A 21062-nucleotide genomic window follows, 5' to 3' on the forward strand; every position below is an offset into this window, starting at 1 on the left:
TATTCACGAAGGGCAGCTGAAGGCCCCCAGAAAGCCTTGTGGACAATGCAAAGGGTCTTGTATTTAATCCTTGCAGCTACTGGGAGTCAGTAGAGAGATTTCAGGGCTGAAGAAATACGATCCCAGGGCTTGAGGCCAAGGACAAGTCTTGCAGTCCTATTCTGGATAAGTTGCAAAGGGTGGAGAGTAGAAGCAGGTAGATTTATAAAGAGGCTGTTGTAATAATCCAACCTAGAGAGAACTAGGGGTCAAGAGACATCGAGCTTCTGGGGGAAGGAGAGGAAAGGCAGAATACCTCTGAGGAGGTTCAGTAGGAAGTGTGATTTTTTTTTTAGAGACATCAGATATGTGGGCTGAGAAGGAGAGCGTGGAGTCAAATTTGACCCCGAGGTTCTTAGCCCTGCAGGCGGGGGTAGGAGGAGGGCCAAGGGAGGGCAGCCAAAGATTGACAGTAAGGTGAAGTAGGGTGAAGGTGTGCTGATAGGACCTCCGTCTTGCTGGCATTCAGGCAGAGATCATTGGCCAATCCTGAATGGTAGATAGGCAATCAGAGATAAGAGAAGGGGAAGAGGTGGCCGAGTGAAGCCTGAAAATGAGTTGAGTGTCATCAGCATAGCACTGAATATTGGAGCAGAAAATGGCAATGTGGTGGGCAAGAGTTACCAGGTATTGGTTGAAAAGCCAGGGTGAGAGGTTAGACCCCTGGGGAACACCGCAAGTAGAAAGCGAGATAGATGAAAGTAAGGACCCAAGTTGGACCTGGGAGGGTCGATCAGAGAGGAAAGAGATCAGCCAGGCCAGAGCCAGTTCGGTGATACTCATGTTGTCACGGCGACGGTTGAACAGGATGGTATGGTTGACCATGTCGAAGGCAGAAGAAATATTGAGTAGGATGTGGATGGTGGGGATGTTACAGTCAAGGTTGGAGAGCAGAGTGGTCTGCCATTGGCCCTGTGGTCCCTGCAGCAGTACAGTGCCTTTCTTCCAGCTCCATTAGAGGAGGTGGAGCTTGCAGAGTAAGAGTGGGGTAGGAGTGGTCTGCCGTGGTCCATTGTAGGCCGAGGGGACAAGAAGGCTCTGATCACTCAATCCACCATTGATACAATCCTGCTAAGACTTTCCTCTTTCTTGTGTACTTTGATCGCTATTGGATTGGGGACCGGTGTTAAGGTGACCTAAACTCTACTGAGCAGCACAGCCCAATCGAGGGGCAAAGGACACTGGCTCCTCTCGGATGTGTAGGACATGGGGTGAGGAAACCACACTTTACTCCCTCTCTCTAAATAGCTATAGCCATAGAGACTGAGACGCACACGTCTTGCAGCATATAAACGAGTAAAATAACTATGCAAAAACGTACCAAATCCTGCTAGCAGCTGATGTAAGCTACCATCTGGCTTCTTCTGATCTCTTCTGAGACCACCGCTCTTTACACCCAAACCCTGATTGTGCATACCAATACAGTGAGCGGTAGCGCTTGGTCTGGCAGTTTTTCTTTTTCTTTTTGCACACCCTGGTCCGACGTGATTTCCCGACAACCTGTGAGGCTGCACATTTGTACATGTGTTCATTGCTTATAGGGATTATACACTGGCCCGGGAGGGGCAGGGGCGAACTAGGGATGCCCCTTAAGCCAGTCAGGCGTGCCCTGGGTGCGGTAGCTTCAGCTTGGCTCTCTCTGCAATCTGTCCCTTTGCTTGATCTTTGCATTGCCAGTTGCGGAGTCCAAAAGGGTGTATTATCCAGTACAGTGAGCAGATGATCACCACCGTTAACCCCACTGCCAAAGCCACGGGAAACATCTCACATTGCAAGGACTCATTGGTGCTTTACTGCAAATGATCTAATGAAACATTTATTGCAACATTGACTATTCTTCTCTGAGTGACTGATATTTTATGTGATTTAAGAATTACTCTTTTTTTGCTCCTGTCTATGAACTCTTCTGTATTTTATAATGCCTAGGGCCTAACCTTTGGTGCACATTTTTAGTAACAGCATTTAATCTGTTTTTAACTATTTGAATGTAACATTTAGCTAGTATCTGGTCTGTAAACGCATATCACTTTCTTAGTACTCCCCGCCACCTGCCGCATAACTGTCTAGGGAAGGTCTTTTGAAGGTAGGAAGATACACTTACACCACCACATATTATCTCAGGTAGGCTTGATTGACATTTGTGTATATACTATTGACTCACTGGTGCTCCTCCCAGAAACAGACCAACCTAAGCACTGGTCAGGGAAGAGGTGCTCCATCTGCACATTTTTCATATTTTGCACACCTTGCACTTTTGCCTATTTGCACTTTTGCATTATTTTGCACTCCCGCATTATTTTCACTCTTGTATCGCTTGCATTATTGCTGAATTCGCACACCCAGCACTGCAACATGACCAAACGTAAGGCTAGAGTTCTCCCCCCAGCCGTAAACAAAACTAAAAAGAGTAAACCAAGCCAGACTCGCCCACAGTTGCAGCGGGTACAAACCTCCCACCAACCAACCCTGAATGAACATCTAAGACAAATGACTGGGAAAATTGAGGAGAGACGTGTTAACACTGAAAGGGCAATTGAAGTTGCATTCTCCTATACAGGCAACCCGGAGGGCACCCTGCCCAAACATAAGCCCTTTCAGAGTATGTGGCTTCCCTATCATAAGTGAATCAGTGGGGGCAGGGGTATTACATCTGTCCAATACGACTGTGCTGGATCCTGTCCCGATTAGACATAATGGGCCTCATTATGAGTTTGCCGGTAAAACCGTGTTCATTACCGGCATGCCGGAATGAGCGGGTCCGTGCACGTACGAACCCGCTAATAGCGGGTGACTACGAGTGCGCGAGCATGCGCGTTCCCCCATGCCGGTAGTGGCAATACCGCCATGCCGGTAAAGGGCCTCCAAGCCCCCTATAACGGCATCGCGGGGCCTGCCCATTGCGCTACCGCCTCACACTAACCCGTAAATACCGGCACGGTAACACCGCCGTGGTATTACCGTGTTCGCAAAAAATGGACCCGGAAATTACGTCATCGCACAGGAACGGGAAATGGGCCTGCGGCCATCTTTAAAAACACAATCCATTGCAATCCTCCACAACCAACACTCCTCCCGTGTCGTCGTGTGTCAGGAGAGCATCACCATGTCCAAGGCCAGCAGGAAATCCACCCAGAGGAAGAGGAAGCAGCGGTTCTCGGACGCTGAGCTCACCATGCTCGCCAACACACTGGAAGAGCATGCGGACGTAATACGCTGCACAGACCTCAAGCATGCGGCCCAAACCCGCAAAAAAGAGGTCTGGCTCGAGTTAGCGCAGAGGGTGACAGCAGTGGGGTGCGCCCCAAGGAGTGTGCGCGACTGCCGGAAGCAGTGGGACGACCTCCGCCTCCGTGTCCGGAGGACCCTGTCCGAAAATTGGAGAGCCGCAAGGGCGACAGGCGGTGGGCCACACTCCCCAGTCCAATTGATGCCATGGGAGGAGACGGCAAGTCGCTTCATCAACACTGAAAGCATTGAGGGGATCGGAGATCAGGAGGTCGGGGCGGCAATCACCAGAGGAAGGTGAGTGTACCATCACAACCACGTATCACGACACATGATGTGGCCCAACTGATGGGGAAGTTAGAGTGGGCAAGGCGATGCATCAACATACCCATAGATCAATCATCGTCACTTCCCGCACCACATGGACGCAGAGTGACGACCCCAATCCCAACAGAGGTGCCACATGACCCAACCATGCTCATGCACCCACCACACAGAGACGAAACTAATGCTACACCACCAGCCATGCATTGATCCCCCACATACCCCCTCAGTACACCCAAAGCAACAAACCAGAAATGAAATGATGGCTGAATGCATGGACACATCCCACCACAATACATCACAGCCGTCAATTGACCACATCACTGATGACCCGCATCTCTTCTATCCCCCAGGCACTGACGATGAAGGTGGACCAGTGGACAGGAGTGCGAGCACGTCCAGTGCACAAAAGGGGTCCAGGGACACCCCAACACAACCGTCCAAGGAGAAGTCATCTGCCAAAGCCAGCGTGCCACGCAAGGCACAAACCCTGCAGGGAACACCTGCACCCACTGACCAACAACCAAAAACCACAACAGTGGTAGCCCTGCCGCAAGCCACCAAGGACGTTGTGTCCACAGAGGTGGAAGAGGAATCAGACATGATGCCTGGCACACCCACCCCAAGCCCAATTGCCAGCCCCCAACCTCTAGCAGAGTCTGAGTGCCTCGACAATCCGTGCCTGCATGATTCAGACCTCGGTGAATCAGACAAACAATGCGCTGTTCGAGGACAGTGCCCCGGAGGATGGCTCCGCGCAGCCGCCTACCACCACCCTGCAAGGCACGCTCTGCCCTCCTCCACTCTGCCCTCCTCCACTCTGCCCTCCTCCACTCTGCCCTCCTCCACCCTGCCAGCAACCTGCAGACCTGTGGACGTCACATCATTCGAGACCCGCCTGACAAGGGTCGAGGCCCGGCAGGAGTCCATGCTCCAGATCATGCAGCAGCAGGTAGAAGCAAGCAGAGAGGCCATGAGTGCCATCGTGAGGGCAATAGCAGCCAATACTGCAGCAGTGGAGGCATCCACGCGTGCCTTCCAGGAGTGCATGGGGACACTCACGGAGGCCATCCGTGCAGGTAACGCTCCAATGCAGCGGCCACACCTTGACACAGGCAGTCCATTGAGAATTGACACTTCCTCCACAACTACCCCTGCCACCTCGGCCCAATCCAGTCCGGTGCGTCACATGAGGAGGAGCGCACGACGGCCGGCCATGGCACCACCCAACAACAAGATGCAAAAGAAATGAATGCACGGACAATGACATTGTGGCAGGACACATTGTGGAAGGGAGCACTGTCCGATGCACACATGGGGACACTTAGCTTCTGTGTGAAGGGAGAGGGATTTCACTGGGGTGTTTGGAGGGTTTGTGGGGTGGGAGGGGGGGTTCACTGGGGTGTTTGGAGGGGAATGTTAATATTATCACATGTATGTGAATAATACACCCGTTGTTTGCAAGCAATTCAATGGCTGGACATTCTTAATTTTGTGCATGTACATTCAATGTGTGATAGCGTACGGTTGTGAACTGCTAAGTATACAAGTGTGCATGCCCACATGCAGCCAGTGTGTCACTGGAACATTCCTTTCATGGTCCGTGCGTTTCAGATGTACACGTGGATTAGTGCTTGGCATACAGCATGGCCATCCCGTGCATCATGTACTGGCAGGGGGGCTCCTTGGCCTCCGTCTCTATCCCCTTCATGGTCACCTGGCCCATGCATGTCTATGTCAGTTGGCAGTGGTACATTCCTCCGGACGCACATGTTGTGCAGCATGACACAGGCCATGGTGATATTTGCCACCCCCTCAGGCCTATAGAGGAGTGCACCACCAGAACTGCATTGGCATCGTAACCGCGCTTTGACAGGCCAAAGGTATGCTCAGGCAGAACACGGGTATGAGTGTGCACGCGATTGTACTCCTATCCATGCCAGTTCAGCAGTTACGCATTGGGGTAAGTAGCCACGGCCTGAAGGTATATCCTCCATCACCTGCAGGCAGATTGGAATAGGTGTGTGTCACTCTGACTTGCCAACTTTCAGGGCACTCAGTCATGGCGGCAGCTATTTGCTGTGGGCAAGCACATGTCCCTGTACGTATACGCAATAGTCACATAGATGCTATGGATACTGTAATGAGGTGTGGGACACTGGATGTGGTTTGATAGATGATGCAGGGTGTAAACATGCATGCTGAGGCAGATGTGCTGTGTTAGTACGGCAATGTTTGGCCTCCAATTCATGATGTGTATTCTATGCATGCTCACAATTATGCATGCTCACACTGGCCACATTACCAGGGTTACCATCCTGTTCAGTCCTGCATTGCTTGACATTGCCATGGTGGCCTGGTTGTGGCTCTTACTTGTCGACATCCATATGCATAGTTTGGCATTTGTGGCCCAGTGATGTGTCGGGTTCGGTTTGGCTAGTTCAGGTCTGGAGTGTTTGGCTCGGCATGCACTCTCCACTCACTGGCTACTGCCACCCAGGTGCACTATTCCCCCCCTTGCCAGTCAGGTGCAGTAGCCCCCCCCCCCTTCTGCATCTGCACTGATCAGGTCCCCACAGCACAGCCATGGGACAGTTGTGCAACTCACCAGGCTGCCAGGCACGTGGTCCAGCATGCTTGAGAGTAGTGGTTGTGAAATGCCATGCAGCTGGTCCACTGTGTGTTGGTAGGTGCCTGTGGCCAGGAAGTGTTGCACAGTAACCACCTTTATTGGTGGGGGGATGGCAGTGCGTATCTCGATGTGGCTGGCAATGTCATTCTGTGTCATGTCCACTATGGTGGTGATGGTGTCACGGTCCAACCGGTCCAGGGTGTGCGTCTGCTCAGGGGTTGGTTTACATGGGCTGGGTCTGGTGCGAGGGATTGGTGGCTGCCTACGTGGCACTGGTGGCTGCGCTGGTGGTGATTGCTGGCCATGTCTCGCCCTCCTTCTCCTCCTGCGTCTCCTCTGTGCTGCCTGTTGTTGCTGCTGTGGTTGTATCACTATGGGCGGGTCCTCCTGCACCATGTTTGATGGTGCTAGTGGTGGCATTTTGGTGTGGGAAGGGGTGTGGTGTTTCATTGTACGCCTTTTGTGATGGCCAACTCTGCATTGGCTACGCCGGGGGCGGTTGCAGTGTGTGGGTGTGCTCAGTTCATACTGGCACAGCCTCCTTTGACTCCACCTGTGGGGATTGTGTGCACCTGTGGCAGCTGCCTTGTATCTTGGTTGCTGTTTGCGGGTGGTCCGCGATGCCTGTTTTTCCAGCATCATGCAGCCCGTTATTACCGTGTTCGCGATGCCGGTATTTGCATGTTTGCATGGGTTGTGATTGCCCCCTATTACCGGCATGCCGGTATTTACTACCTGAGGAGGCGCGTGTACGCGCCTGTGCCGCTATTAGCGGCACCATAAATAACGGTGCCGTTAATACCGGGTTTGTGGGTCAGAATGCTACGGAACGTTAAATGATGCCGGTATTTACATACCGGCATCATTCTTCCCTTACCGGCATAACTCGTAATGAGGCCCAATGTATTAGAAGGGGGCACCGAGGGTAGTGAATTACCTCATCCATTGTCAGAACAGGATGACAATTCAATGGACTCAGTATCCAGTGACTTTAAAATCTTGGAAAAAGTTCTAGATAAGAAACTGGCTTCCGTCATCACTGGCATCGCATCTCTTAAAGACTGCCATAATATCTCCTTAACTATTTTGGATGATTTAATTAGGGGAATGAAAAAGGATGTCCTGGAACTCAAACAAACGGTCTCTAACAACAGTGTGACCAATAAAGAGGGCAGGGCCTCGAGTGCAGTAATCACAGCACATCTGGTACCCCAGAATGAGGCTCAGAGTAATATGCAACCTGATACCCTAGTAGTCCCCAAGCAACGCTCATCAGAATAGGATGACAAGCAGTATGATTAATGTATTACATTTTAAAGGCTGTAAGATAACCCCCCCCCAAAACTGTATTTGATCTCCCGCCTGAAGCAGTGGGAGTCATAACGGGTGTGCCCTGCTTAGAGAAAGGGGTGGTAGAAACCACTGTTTCCCAAATAAACAAAATGTCCCACTGGATTAACACTCGTCTACCAGGTAGGAAGATCAACAACAGGGGTATCCTGATGGCAAGAAGGGTCTCCTGGATAGTTAATACCCCTAAACAGGGATAGGGAGACTGTGTGATAGTCACAGCTGTGGCCCCGGCCATGTTGGACTATCTGATTACTGCACTTAATCCAGCTTGGCAGACGATGGCGAATAACATTAATACAAACACCTACCTCCTCCTAGTCGCCTTTTATCCCTAGCATACTACCCCCATAATGCTACTGCAGGCTGAATGGGAGATGGCAAGGGGTAGGAGTGGGGTAAGTCGCCCACCTAATTGTTTTGACACCTTGGCTGGCATCGAGGATGTGGACTGACTAGGGACCTCTGAGGAGGGCATTTTAAACCCTTTGGGGCCAGTGGATACAACTCCAAACCCACCGACGCCCAAGGAGGTTGACTGCCTGACTAGGGAACAGCCCGACCATTACCTAGAGCGTGTTGTTACCTTTCTAAGATGTAACATCGCAGGGGCAGCATCAAAATTACAAAAGATGGACGTAGTGTCATATATGACAACTTATGACATCATTAGTTTACATGAAACGTCTGCGATAGGACCCGTTCGCCTGCAAGTCCAGCACGGAAGAATAAAAGAGGCCGCTGCTATGGGGAATGGCAATCCTGATGAAATCCTCCTTAAATTTTGACATTGAGGCGAGTGTACTGCATGCTATTACTCTTCAACACATAGGCTACAAACTATTGCTGGTTAAATTCTATAACAGCCCACATGTCTCAGAAACTAACCGGCTAGGGGTAATAAAAGATATGTTTGAGTCCACACTCCTAACTTTGGTAAATGAGTACACATTAATGGTTCTGGGTGGCGATTTTAATGTGAAAATGGGTAACGGGATTCCTACTGACCTGGCAGATGCAGGCGAAGATTTTGCATATGGCATTGCATGCCCGTAGATGTCAGATGATCAGATGTGTTCAAGGGGCTTACAGCTGCACACGTGGTTTATGGAATGGGGTCTGAATGCTCTGAACGGACATGTATATTCAGATGTACCGGGTAAGATCACCTTCGCTGGCACACAGGGCACATCAACAATTGATTATTTTTGCATGCATGTCCAACACTGGCACCTAATCACACACTTTGCAGTTGTAGAGGATATAGCTAGCGACCACTTTCCCCTGAGGCTGGTTTTAAAACAGAACCATCTTGTTTCTCCTATGGTTGTTCACCCACAATTAGATTTATGTGATATCAACCCACATTGTAAATGCAGGGTCAAATGGGCTAAGTGCGACTCAACAGCTGTCCAACACACTGTGGTGCACACGAATTTAGATCACATAACATGTGTTCTTGCTCAGGATGCTGAGTCACACCAAATCACGCTTGCCTCAGTAAAACCCTGGAGGTCCCTGACAGATCACATTCAGCGTGACCTAAAAACAGGTAAAACTAAACCAACTAGTTGGTTAGACGATAAATGTAGGACAGCACAGAGTAACTTGAAGGGGACTCTACGTAACAAGGACAGCACTAGGGGTGATGTTATCAGGGATAGGGCAATTTACAAAAGGTCAGTGGAAACCAGGAAAACGTTTTTGGAGAATGAAGGGTGGGAAGAATTTCTCGTGGCTGCCTCCAACAAGGACTCTTAGAAATTTTGGAACTTTGCTGCAGGTAGACTAGTATATAAGAGGGTAAAAACACGCGGGGACAACTATGTGGGTGCCAGAACATGCTCAGACCATTTCACATCCCTGTGTAAGGGGCAGGTGGCCAGATATAAGGGTGGTGCTCGGTGCTCCAGATGCAATCCCTGCAGACCTATCCAAGGGGGAACTGTAACTGTGGGCACCACTCCTGACAACATGCTTTAATTCCTACTTGGAATCAGGAGTATTTCCACAATCATGGAAAAGTAGAATTATATACCTCATATTTAAAAAAGGTGACCCAGAAGGTCCTCTGGCATTCAGGCCCATCTCTCTGCTGGACACCTCCTTCAAGGTCTTTGGACGTGCTATTTTGCAACATCTTGAGGACTGGATTCTCCATAGTCAAATTCTCTCGGAAAACCCAATATGCTTTAGGCAGGTCTGGGGACTCGAGACCAAGTACTTAATTTATATTTGGTTGGGGGGTCCTCCATCTTCGTAAGGGGTGGACCGTTTTATTTAGCCTTCATGGACCGGAGCACAGCCTTCGACAGAGTGGACAGGACTTTGCTATGGCAGGTGCTTGGGTCCATAGGTGGCCGGCCAAGTTGATAAAAGTACTGCAAATTTCCATGATGACACCAGAGCCTGTATTCAATTTGGGGAACAGGGGCAATGAACAGATTATTTTGATGTTTTCTCGGGAGTGCGCCAAGGATGTGTTGTAGCTCCAGTGTTGTTCACATTGTACATTAATGGTCTATATAAGGCTTCGGTGGAGTCGAAGGCACACTACCCTAGGGTCAGTGTCAAACCCCTCCCTGTATTGGCATACGCAGATGATACAGTTTTAATTGCCTGCACCCCGAAATCTTTACAGCAGTTAATACATGTTTACACCACCTTCATGTCTGGCCTGAAGCTCACAGTCAGCACCAATAAATCAGCAGTGGTGGCTTGTTCTCGAAGGGAGGGTAAAAAAATCAAAATGCACAATATGCTAAGCAATGGTGCCATTATTGCATGGGTGCATACATTTGAGAGCGGAGGCTCTCTCACATTCAGAAACAGACTATGAAATTGAAGCAGATCTGGGTGGCATCACACATTTTCAGAATTTGTGCCAGGGCCAGCCAATCGACCTCATCATGGAAGTCTACAGAGTACAAACCAAAGCCACAACTAATTATGGCATGGCACTCTGGGGTAACGAAAGAATAACACACATAGAGGTAACCAAGAATAATTTTCTGAAGACATTGTTGAATCTCCCCTGTTCTGCCCCGAACTACACTGTACATACAGAATTGGGCATTACTCATATAGGAGACAACTGGTACATCGCATCACTTCTGAACTGGTAAACATGATGGTCTAATTCAAGAGCCAGTCTCACTCAAAGCATTATTAAAGGCATACTGTTGGGGTCTTCTTGACGTAAATTACCATGGCTGAACTTCATCTCAAAGTGATTAGTACAGATGAACCCCTCAAGTCTGAAATGTCCTGTTGTATTATTATCATCAGCTCACTCAAAAAAGTATAAGAAGTGTAAGAAGATGGTTCGCACATTCATTTTGATAAACCGGGAAACATCTGGACTCTCATTTGACTCAAACAGAAAACACCTGGCACTCACGCAATTAACCGTAATTCAACCCTACCGATTGCATAGTAACAAAACTGCAGACCGCTGGGCACTGAACAGAGCCCGCTTCAACTATTTATGGCTCAGAGACAATATGAAGAACTGGCCGGCCCATGAGCAGTCTTTGACTTGCCCTGGATGCAGTGCTGAAAAATAAGATTTTTTGCCCATTTTATCATGATATTAGAAAAAATACCATTCTCCCTCTGCTGAGAGAAGCTCATTTTAACCAATGTCGGCCTGCTCTGATCTTTTTAATACGTGCTGAATCAAGTGCTGTTGCATGGGGATGTTTGGAATATTTCTAAAGAAAATCATGGAATAGAAGGAAGCATTTGGTGGATGACCAATATTAACCTGTTGTGTTATTATGTACTGTTACATTATCTGTGTTGTGGTTTTTGGATTTTATCCAAATAAACTTTGATTGATTGAATATCAAAGAGAAGCCTGAAATATTATGCAAATGTGGAACCAATTTATTGAGCAAAATTCAAAATATATATTGGTACGTCTAGCATCTCCCAATAATTGGCACTTAGATAATATAAATAATACTACTGCAGTCAAGTTGTAAAGAGAAAAGTAATAAAACCTCTAACAAATAAGATATGAATACTACATAGTAAGATCCTTAAATATCCACAAATCTAATGACCGTAAATTCATCGGAAATATTGGCAATACATTTCCAAAATGTTGTAAAATAGTAAATCAAGTTATTGCCACACATGTAGTCCCAGATATTATTGAAAGTCAGGTTTTTTGTCGAAAAAGCAATGGTCAGTAAGAGGTTCCTGCGAACCCCTCCAAGATTTTCGCAGTCAACCAAGAGGTGCTTACAAGGTTCTTTTATGCCATTCCCAACCAGTCTGCAAAGTTGATACACTCTGTGATTTTTTTGTCTAGCCCCAATTACCTCCAGGGATTACACCTGGTTGAATTTCAGTTTTAAGTATCACCAGAGTATTTTATTTGATTTTTTGGTTAATAAAAACCTTTACAAAAATAACTGCATTAAAAAGACACAATAAAACTATACATCAATTGATTTCAGTAGAATACTGCAAGAAACACATATAGAATACAAATACAAATACAACTACACATTCTAATATAGATCTTAATATAGATCAGTATCTATAAAGGTATACATCAGTTGATTTACGTGAAACATGTTTAAACGTATAAATTCAGCTACAGATACAAATTCCAAAATAGATCAATGTGCATGGAACTTGACACAAAATATAATACAGGTATACATACAATTCCTTATTGCATATCTTTGCAATTCATATATCTTTTACAAGCTTGCCCATTCTCAGAGATCACCATAATAAAATATTCAGATATGAATACCTAAGGATGAGCATCACATCTCTAAAATTAGTTGCATACTACAGATCAAAATCTCATTGCTGCCAAATTTAGAGCAACTGATTTGGTATGTAACATAACCGCCATAATTGATCTGGATACACCTGTTCAGGGTTGAACATACATTTTTTTAAATAATTCATTTGCTGCCCTCTCAGGGCTTCACATTCAGTTAGCAGGTGGGACAGTGTTTCCCTGGCGTGTATGATATTGCAGAAGCGGCAAATTATCATTAGATCACTTACATCACCTGTTACTGATATGATCTCTCTTGCAGCGAGTACGTTTAATATAAAACGCATAAAGTTTTGATGCATATTGTTATTGGGGAATCGTATTCGGTAGGGTTCGGGACAGCCTATTGTTTTTTGAAGAGAGATAATATGTGAGTAAAGATTTGACCCCAACACTTCATCAATAGTCATTATACTGGAGCAACCTGTTCACTTTAGCTGGGGGATATAAAAGAGTTTCCAATGATGTCCCCAACCTCATTAGTAATAATAGGCATTCTTCATGAAGCTTAAAAAAAAACCATCTTGAGAGACTCCGTCCCTTACCCCCCTGCCCCCTTACCCAATAACCCATACAGAGATTTGCGGGAGCTCACATGTAATTTCCCATACAAACTCAGTCTCCTCCATTCCACCAAACTTTGGATAGATTGTAGACACACTTCCTATCTGATTGCAGGTAGTGGGACACACTTGGGTAAAGAATACAAGACATATCGCTAGATCAATGCTTTGTATTTACATATCTCACTGACCACCCATGAGGGGAGCAATTCAAGGCCGTAGCACAGACGAGGGATGATCTTAGCATAATAAAACCTTATTGTGGGTATCATGAAAAGGGTTCTGTATTTCAGATCTACTTTTTTCATTTGTGTAACTTCTTTAAGTACTTTATCCCTCAAATAATTTCGATAAAAGTACTTTTTCGGTGACGAGATGATAGGAAATCCCAGATAATTAATAGACGTCTTCACGGTCAATCTTATATTGTTCAGAACCCAAGTGAAGCGAATCGTACACGTACGCTTACTCAATCTCATAACCACCGTTTTTTGTGGGTTTACTTTACATGATTTGCCTCTATATATCCATTAAAGGAAATTATTAGTCTTTGAAGCCCAATTGGATTAGGGCCTATTAATATAAAATCGTCAGCATAGGCATACCAGCAAATTCTTCGGCCTACAATCTTCGGAGGTGCAAATGAGGCACCATCTAATGCAACACCAACATGTGCCATATATAGAGTAAATAATTCGGAGTCAATATGCAGCGTTGGCGGTAACCATTGTATGTGCATATAGTATTGGATAGCAGCCCCTCCTTGTTCATACGTATCTGTATTTTAGACCCTTCTTGTAAGTGGATTTAAAATGGAAAGCAGTCCTCAGGGTAGTCCAAATTGTTCAATTTTGCCCATAGTGTGTTCCTGTCAACCTGGTCGAATGCGAGAAGTAGATACACAGAGGCCACATATATAGGTACAGAGTTGTCCTTCCAGGCTAACTGTTGAAGAACACATAATAGCAGCCCACCACAATCAGTGCCCATTTGATTTCTAAAACCAGTTTGTTGTATAGATAGAATACCATTACTAGTTCTCCATTCTTCTACGTGTTTTAGGACAAGGGCTGCAAAAATGTCTGAATCTGCATCTGACAGCTATTGGGTGGTAGTTCAACGGGGAGACCCTATCACCCTTCTTATAAATGGCTACTACATAAGAGATTTTCCAGGATGGGGTGAGGACCTGGTTAAAACGATATCTTTGAATAAAAGATATAGGGCTTTGGATCAGAGGTCTACACTGTTTTTTAAGGTCACGTTCCTGAGTTGATTTAGTCCCACTGCTCTGGAAGAGGTGGCCTTACTAATCAGATCCCCTATTATGGTAAAATGCAGGTCCCAGGCACTGGCCTGTAGGGCCACCCCTTCTGGGAATTCGGGTTCCTCCCTTCCATATATGTGGAGCCCTTAATTATTATGCAGGATAGAGTTAGTCATAAGCTGATAAACGATGAACATAGTCCTCTGGTACTCCCAAACGTAGATATTTTGAGAAGCATAAACATATAGTTTTTTTAAGTTAAAGCAAATAAAGGTGACTTACATCTCCATTGTAGCTGTATTTTCCTTTCAAGATCAGTCTATAAAGCCTTGTGCGATTCTCATCTTCAAATGGCATGGATCCACTCAGCAAAATATATGCAATGACTCCAAGAGCCCACATGTCCACTGCATTGCTGTACGGTCTTCTGAGAAGAATCTCTGGTGCAATATACTCTGGAGTGCCACAAATGGTCCTCATCGACCAATCTCCGCTCTTATTTCCAGAGTTGGCCAGTCCAAAATCAGTGACTAGGATCTTTGAGTCTGCACCCGGGTGGTAGTACAAGAGATTTTCTGGCTTCAGGTCTCGATGAGTGATGCCGAGCCCATGCAAATATCTTATCCCATCCAAAACCATGTGAAGGACTTTGGTCGCATCTCTTTCCGTGAAAGATCCTTTAGCAATTATCCGGTCAAAAAGCTCTCCTCCTGTCGCCAGTTCCATCACCATGTAAACTCTGTCCTGGGCCTCAAATACCTCAATAAGTTGGATGATGTTGTGATGGCAGACTCTTCTCAGGATGTTCAGTTCAGATTCACATACTTCTTTTCCTTCTTTAGCCCTGGTCTCAATCATTTTTATGGCAAAAGGTTGCCGGGTAGCTCTATGTTCGACTCGCACAACTCGACTGAAGCTCCCTCTTCCAATCAGAGCTTTTATGTCATACCTGGAAAAAAGAATGGATCTGTTAGTCTGCATAAAAGCAGCAGACATATTTATATTTGCATACAGTGTTAAAAAAATAATCAATATTTGAATTAATATAATGAAAATATTCAGAGTAAACATAAGAACATTTAGAACAGACAACGTGGAAGCACGCGGTAGATTAAGCCTTTACATAATGCGGTGCGAGGAACATCATGTGAGGAAAGCTAGGGGTACCTGCTGGTAGCCTTGGCTTCCTCTTTGATACCCCGGCACTGCCATTGTGACCCCTAGGTAGCACCAAGAAGGAAGCGAAAACAGGACAAACTCTAAGCCATGTTTGCTTTTCTAGCCGTGTGTCACTCCCCACCAATTCCTGCAGCAAAACAGAACTCTGCAGAGAGGGTAAAATTGCTATACGGGGTGGAAAGCACCCGGGTCTCTAGTGCATTTCCATGCATTAAGTGGTATAAGGTGGTATTACTGAAACATGTAACTTCCTATCTGTGGTATACAACAGCAGAAACTGGACAAATGAGGCTGTACCCTCCCTATGATGGCCATGCCTGTATTTAAGGCATCAACTGGGATAAGATGACATTATTGAAGCTTTTCATGGTGCACTTGGCAGATGAATGACATTGTCGAGACCTGTGATTATATTCCTTACATATGGAGACATGATGGCCATATCATGCGTTTAAGACATTAGATGATATAAACGAGCATTACTGGTAGTTTTTTACGAAGCTCTGGGAATATTATGGTGGCACCTGCACACATGAGGCTCTCTACCATATACAAGGAGACTATACCAGAAGTATGAGATGTTAACTGGCATAAGGCATCATTACTGGGACCTCTGGTACTGCACTTGACTTTAGGATGGTAGACCCTCGACATATGATGCTGTACCCTACACATATGATGACAATGCCAGGCATTTGAGACACTGTTTTCAGATGGCATTGCTGGCCATTTGTGCTTCATTTGACATAAAATGGCAACCACTTGACATGCGAGTCTGGGACATGTGAAGAAAGCATACTACATCCATACTAAATAATTATCCTGCAAAGTTGCCTTATGTGTTTCCTTGCTCATTGCCTTTGTGCATTGTAAATACATGTAGGACACCCAGGTCCTGCTGGAATAAAATAGTCGTCAGAGGGATGTGCCGGCATGCGTGTGTGCCGTATATGAGTTGATGATGCTGCAGGAGGTTGTATGTGAGCTGCTGGTTCTCCCAGCCAGGCTCAAGGATCATCGGAAATTCGAGACAAGTGGCATTCCTGAAGGCCTCCATGACATTGTGGAGCAGGGTAAGCAATGTGTCATTAATAACTGGCTCCAGTAAGTGCTTAGCATGCATTGTGGCTGAACCAAAGGCTATGTATTATCTGCCCCTACATAATGAGGACCATGGTTTGAGGGGAAGATGAGCTCCATTAGTGCAGTAGGGATTGAAGTGAATGGGTCTGCCGAGAGACGTGAAAGACTGGCAGGGAAATATGGAATGTACAGATGGAGATCCCCACCAGCAGTGATGTATATATATGTATGTATATATAAATATATGCCGTAAGCTAAGCAACCATAACTCGTGCCACCATGTGCACTGCTAAGACTAACACCTAGGAAATCAAAGATGACATCACAAATGTCATTGATGACATCACTGATGACATCACGTGTGCATTTACTTTTCATGAAAAGTCTGTACAAGGGATTCTTATTGTAATGTTAATAAAAAAAGTGTTAAGGATCATTGGAATAAATATCATGAGTTATCTAGTGCATTAAGTAATGCATTAATCCAAAGAGCATTGTATTATGAAGTTTTTTCCAATATACTAAGGTACACATGTAGTAACATAGGCATAGTGTGCAGCAGACATGATGAAGAGGCAATATTAATAATATTGCCCTATCACATATTGGTACTAGACCCTAAAGAAAGTAGTGTAAGTGCAACGTGTACACATATGAGCATATCCAGGAAAAGTACAGTAATAAAAAAGCAACAGAACTATAACACATTGTTGATAACCTTACTAATCATCTTCATACATAGAAAGCATTGCTGACTTCCAGGTTTGTGTTTTCCCCTCTGTATATGATTCATATGCTTTGAGTGTACCCTAAGTGAATTACTGTAACAACATATTTGAAGTATAAGTCTACAAATATAGTACTTTGTACTATACTATAGTACATTTTTACTTCCTGACTATTACTGGACTAGATATATCAGTAAAGGAAAAAAGAGTGAGCCAGACATGTCATCTTTGATGTCCTGGGTGTTAGTCTTAGCAGTGCACGGTGGTGGCGCAAGTTATGGTTGCTTAGCTTACCATAGCTGGTGAATTTCAAGGGTTTTTCGGTTTTACTTCGAACCATAACGTCCCGTTAACAAAGTTTTTTTTAGTGAATTTCATAGGTTTTTAGTAGCGCAACTTAACCATAACATCCCTTTAATAAAGTTTTTTCACTAAAGTTCAACGGTTTCTAGTAGTGGCACGTAACCATAATGTAAAGTAACATCTGACTTCATTGCACACCTTGCAGAGAATGCCACATGACCATATGCTGGTGCACAGCACAGTGACGTGTCCGACAATCCGTGCACACTTAACAATAAGATGTATGCCTCGTGGACAGTGTGGAAATACATTTTTTACTGATGCAGGAACTTCCACCTTCAACATTTCCCTTGCACAGCTCCAACACTTATTCGTAGTCAGCCATTAACAATGTACTACACAGTACATACTTTTAGCAAAAGTACCATTTATCTGAAAATGACATGAGCTAAGGCCATCCCTCCTCCCCAAGAAACAGCACCACTACTGTAATGAAGGAGCATGAGAAACACTGACCCTACCTTACAAATAACACACGCACAACATTTTCCCCTGTCCACCTACCCCCCATATTACTGTTTGGTGCCTCTTTGCTAATTTCTGTCCGCAACTTTCCCTCTTAGCTGTCCTTCCAAAAAAAAAGCCATCCATAAACAAAGTAAATGTTCCTTTAAGAACCACCTTTCACAGTTTAAAAATATTTTTTAAAAAAAAATTGCATACACTCCATCTACTTTATATTTCTCAGTAAAGGACATAGACGCAATAAGATTGTTCAACATTTCCATTTGCAGTTTGTGTTATGCTAATGGAAATATTGTAGCATTTGTCTTACGTTCCAGGGACTGGAATGGTGAATAAAGGGCCAGCAGGCCAAGTTATCAGGCCAATCGAAGCAAGTGTGCATAACGCGATCTCTGGATCATTACCCCCCTTCCACCTCTACAATGGGGGATGAATGTCATTAACAATCTAGATTTGCAAAGCAGTAACGTGTGCTACTAAAAAAGAGGATTTGTCGTTCTAACCCGGGACGCCTTTTCCAAGATGGCCACCATAGAAAGGGAAGGCGGTTGTTCCATGCATGCCCCCTCTTCGCTTTCCATGGCAGCCTGCAAACAGGAAACCCTGTTAACATATTACCACAAGCACTTTTTTCCTCCCTTTCAAATGTGTCCTAATGTCGAACAACTTTACCACAAAGCCAGTCCCAGGTGGACATGGCCACTGTAATCCTATCTTTTCTCCCTTCTGGTCATGGACAGTAGCCACATTGTGCAGATCATGACCTTATACCCTGACCCCGACATTCTGCCCAATCCCCATGGCTGCAGCCTACCCCTCAGTCAATAAACGTATACCGCTATGTTTTTTAACTACATTACGACACTTGTGTAATACCAAAACACTCCCACATCTCGGCACATACCCAACCTTAATGATATTGTACACCTTTTTTGGATGACGTTCCTCTCCGGCGTAGCCAAATGCGCCCATAAGCACCTACGTGCCGTGACGCAGAACCTGAAAATGAACACTCAGCTACGTACAACGTAGCACATTACATTTTGAAATAATAAATTGGTTTTTCAGAGAAAACATTAACATTTTAGAATTTGTAAAGTACTTTTATTTCACAATAAACTGTCCGAGACCATCGGACTATTCCCATTTTCAATTAAATAGTAACTTTGTTTCTTCGGTCGTCATCGAAAATGTTAATCGTGAGGCGCACGTTGTTCTTTTTGCATACACAAAGTATTTGTTTTCGATAAAGCAACCTCTTTGGTCGCACAGTGATTTGCAAGATGTCGGCATGAACTTCGGCCTACACCACCATAAAAGATGTTATGTTACTCCTAATGGCCACTCCAGCGTATGGACAAATGGGTCCGGCCTGTTCGTCCCACAAAACAGTGACGGTTAGGCAGCCGGTCACGAGGACGTGCATCTGGCGTGCAAAGAAGCCATTACTTGGCATCTGGAATCCATGGCAATCACAGTACGGCAGAATGTAGCTGTTCGGAAAACGTAACAGAAAATACATATCAATACCCAACCTTTAACAAACAATTTCAAAAAAGAAAAAAAGAACGTGGAAATTGATATACAAATCGATGTGGTCATACATGACATTTTAAAGAAATATTAGCGTTGAACATGGGTGAATCTAGCGATAGCCTACAAACGCCGAGAATCTGCACTCTCCATAAGTAAAAAAAAGAATGACAACTACACAGAAAGATAGTACCTCAGTTACATTGCCAAAATTATTGTTCTGGTAATAAAAAAGTAAAACTCGTTTCGGTGTACAGTCGTCAAAAGTAAACTTACACGATATTTACCATCTCCATTGTCTTCGTTAAACTCAGACAGCAATGTACTTGCACCAAAGAATCTTCTTGAACTGATATTACATGTGTCTTACAAACGTTTTGAATACATAACCTTATCAAATGGTATTTTTTCCAAACTTTCACTCCCTGCATTCTTACTGAATTTTCCCTTTCGCTGAAGGTCAAAAAACAATTGACCCTTATGGGTTCAGTCAGATGCGTGGGCCTACTGAGCTCGCAACCAAAAAAGCAAAGCAAGCGACCTTCATTCAGAATGAAAATCCATTCTGACTTTGCAACAACATATCTGAATGCATTCATGAGAACTGCTACTCCCATACACTTGCAGACCCGTTGTTTCCATCAAACAGTGCAGGTGGCTGCCTCAGATTTCAAACTCCAGGACGCCAGTCTGACTGCAATATTATTTTAAATACATTGTAACACAGACGCAGTAAATGTTCGCCTGTACTACACTTGCAGACCCGCTGTTTCCATCAAACAGTGCAGGTGGCTGCCTCAGATTTCAAACTCTTGGACGCCAGTCTGACTGCAATATTATTTTAAATACATTGTAACACAGACGCAGTAAATCTTCGCCTGTACTTAATGGACACTATATTGAGCAGAAACTTCCCATTTTCTGTATGACTTTGGTGACAAGAAAACACCACTTTTTGACTTCCTGCTGCCACATTCCATCCCAGCCTTATTAACCCTCACCTTCCGAAACAGTATTTCATAAGTTTAACAAGTGCAATGGTGTGTTGTTTTATATGTGTTACCGGCGATGTCCGCGTACACCAAAACACGAATGAAAGATGGCGGGCGCAGCGAAAGCATCGGACGCACTTCACGCTGTTCAACAGCCAATCAGTGAACGCGTCACATGTCCGTGGACATGCCGCTATGGATTAGCCAATCGGTATCTTGTCCGCGGAGCGAACAGGGAAGTGTGTCCGTGGAGCGGACATAGATATCCCTAATTTTTTTAGACATACTTTTTGGTCATTTTAAAGAAAACTACTGGACGGATTGGCTCCAAATTTACAAAAGCCCGCTTTCGGGACCAAGCTCCTGCTCCTGCCGCAAATTTGGTGAAAATCCGTCCAGCGGTTTGGGCTGTAGGCGTGTGCAAAGATTTTCCCCCATTCAGTCTATGGGGAAAAAAAGACGTTTTGGGACCTCCCCTATAACTTCCCCCCCCCCGGACCAGACATCACCAAACT

The 21062-nt window shown here is 45.2% G+C and overlaps 1 protein-coding gene across 1 annotated transcript in view; it reads right to left on the reverse strand.

The window, feature by feature from the left end:
* Positions 1 to 21062, reverse strand: part of PSKH2 (protein serine kinase H2) — a 427454-nt gene that overhangs the window by 276211 nt on the left and 130181 nt on the right. Inside the window, exon 2 of the mRNA XM_069621299.1 lies at positions 14487 to 15153. Within this exon, the coding sequence (XP_069477400.1) occupies positions 14487 to 15153 (667 nt within the window). The remainder of the gene's footprint in view (positions 1 to 14486; positions 15154 to 21062) is intronic.

Source organism: Ambystoma mexicanum, chromosome 5q (assembly GCF_040938575.1).
Source record: "Ambystoma mexicanum isolate Mex_15411 chromosome 5q, UKY_AmexF1_1, whole genome shotgun sequence".
NCBI lineage: Eukaryota > Metazoa > Chordata > Amphibia > Caudata > Ambystomatidae > Ambystoma > Ambystoma mexicanum.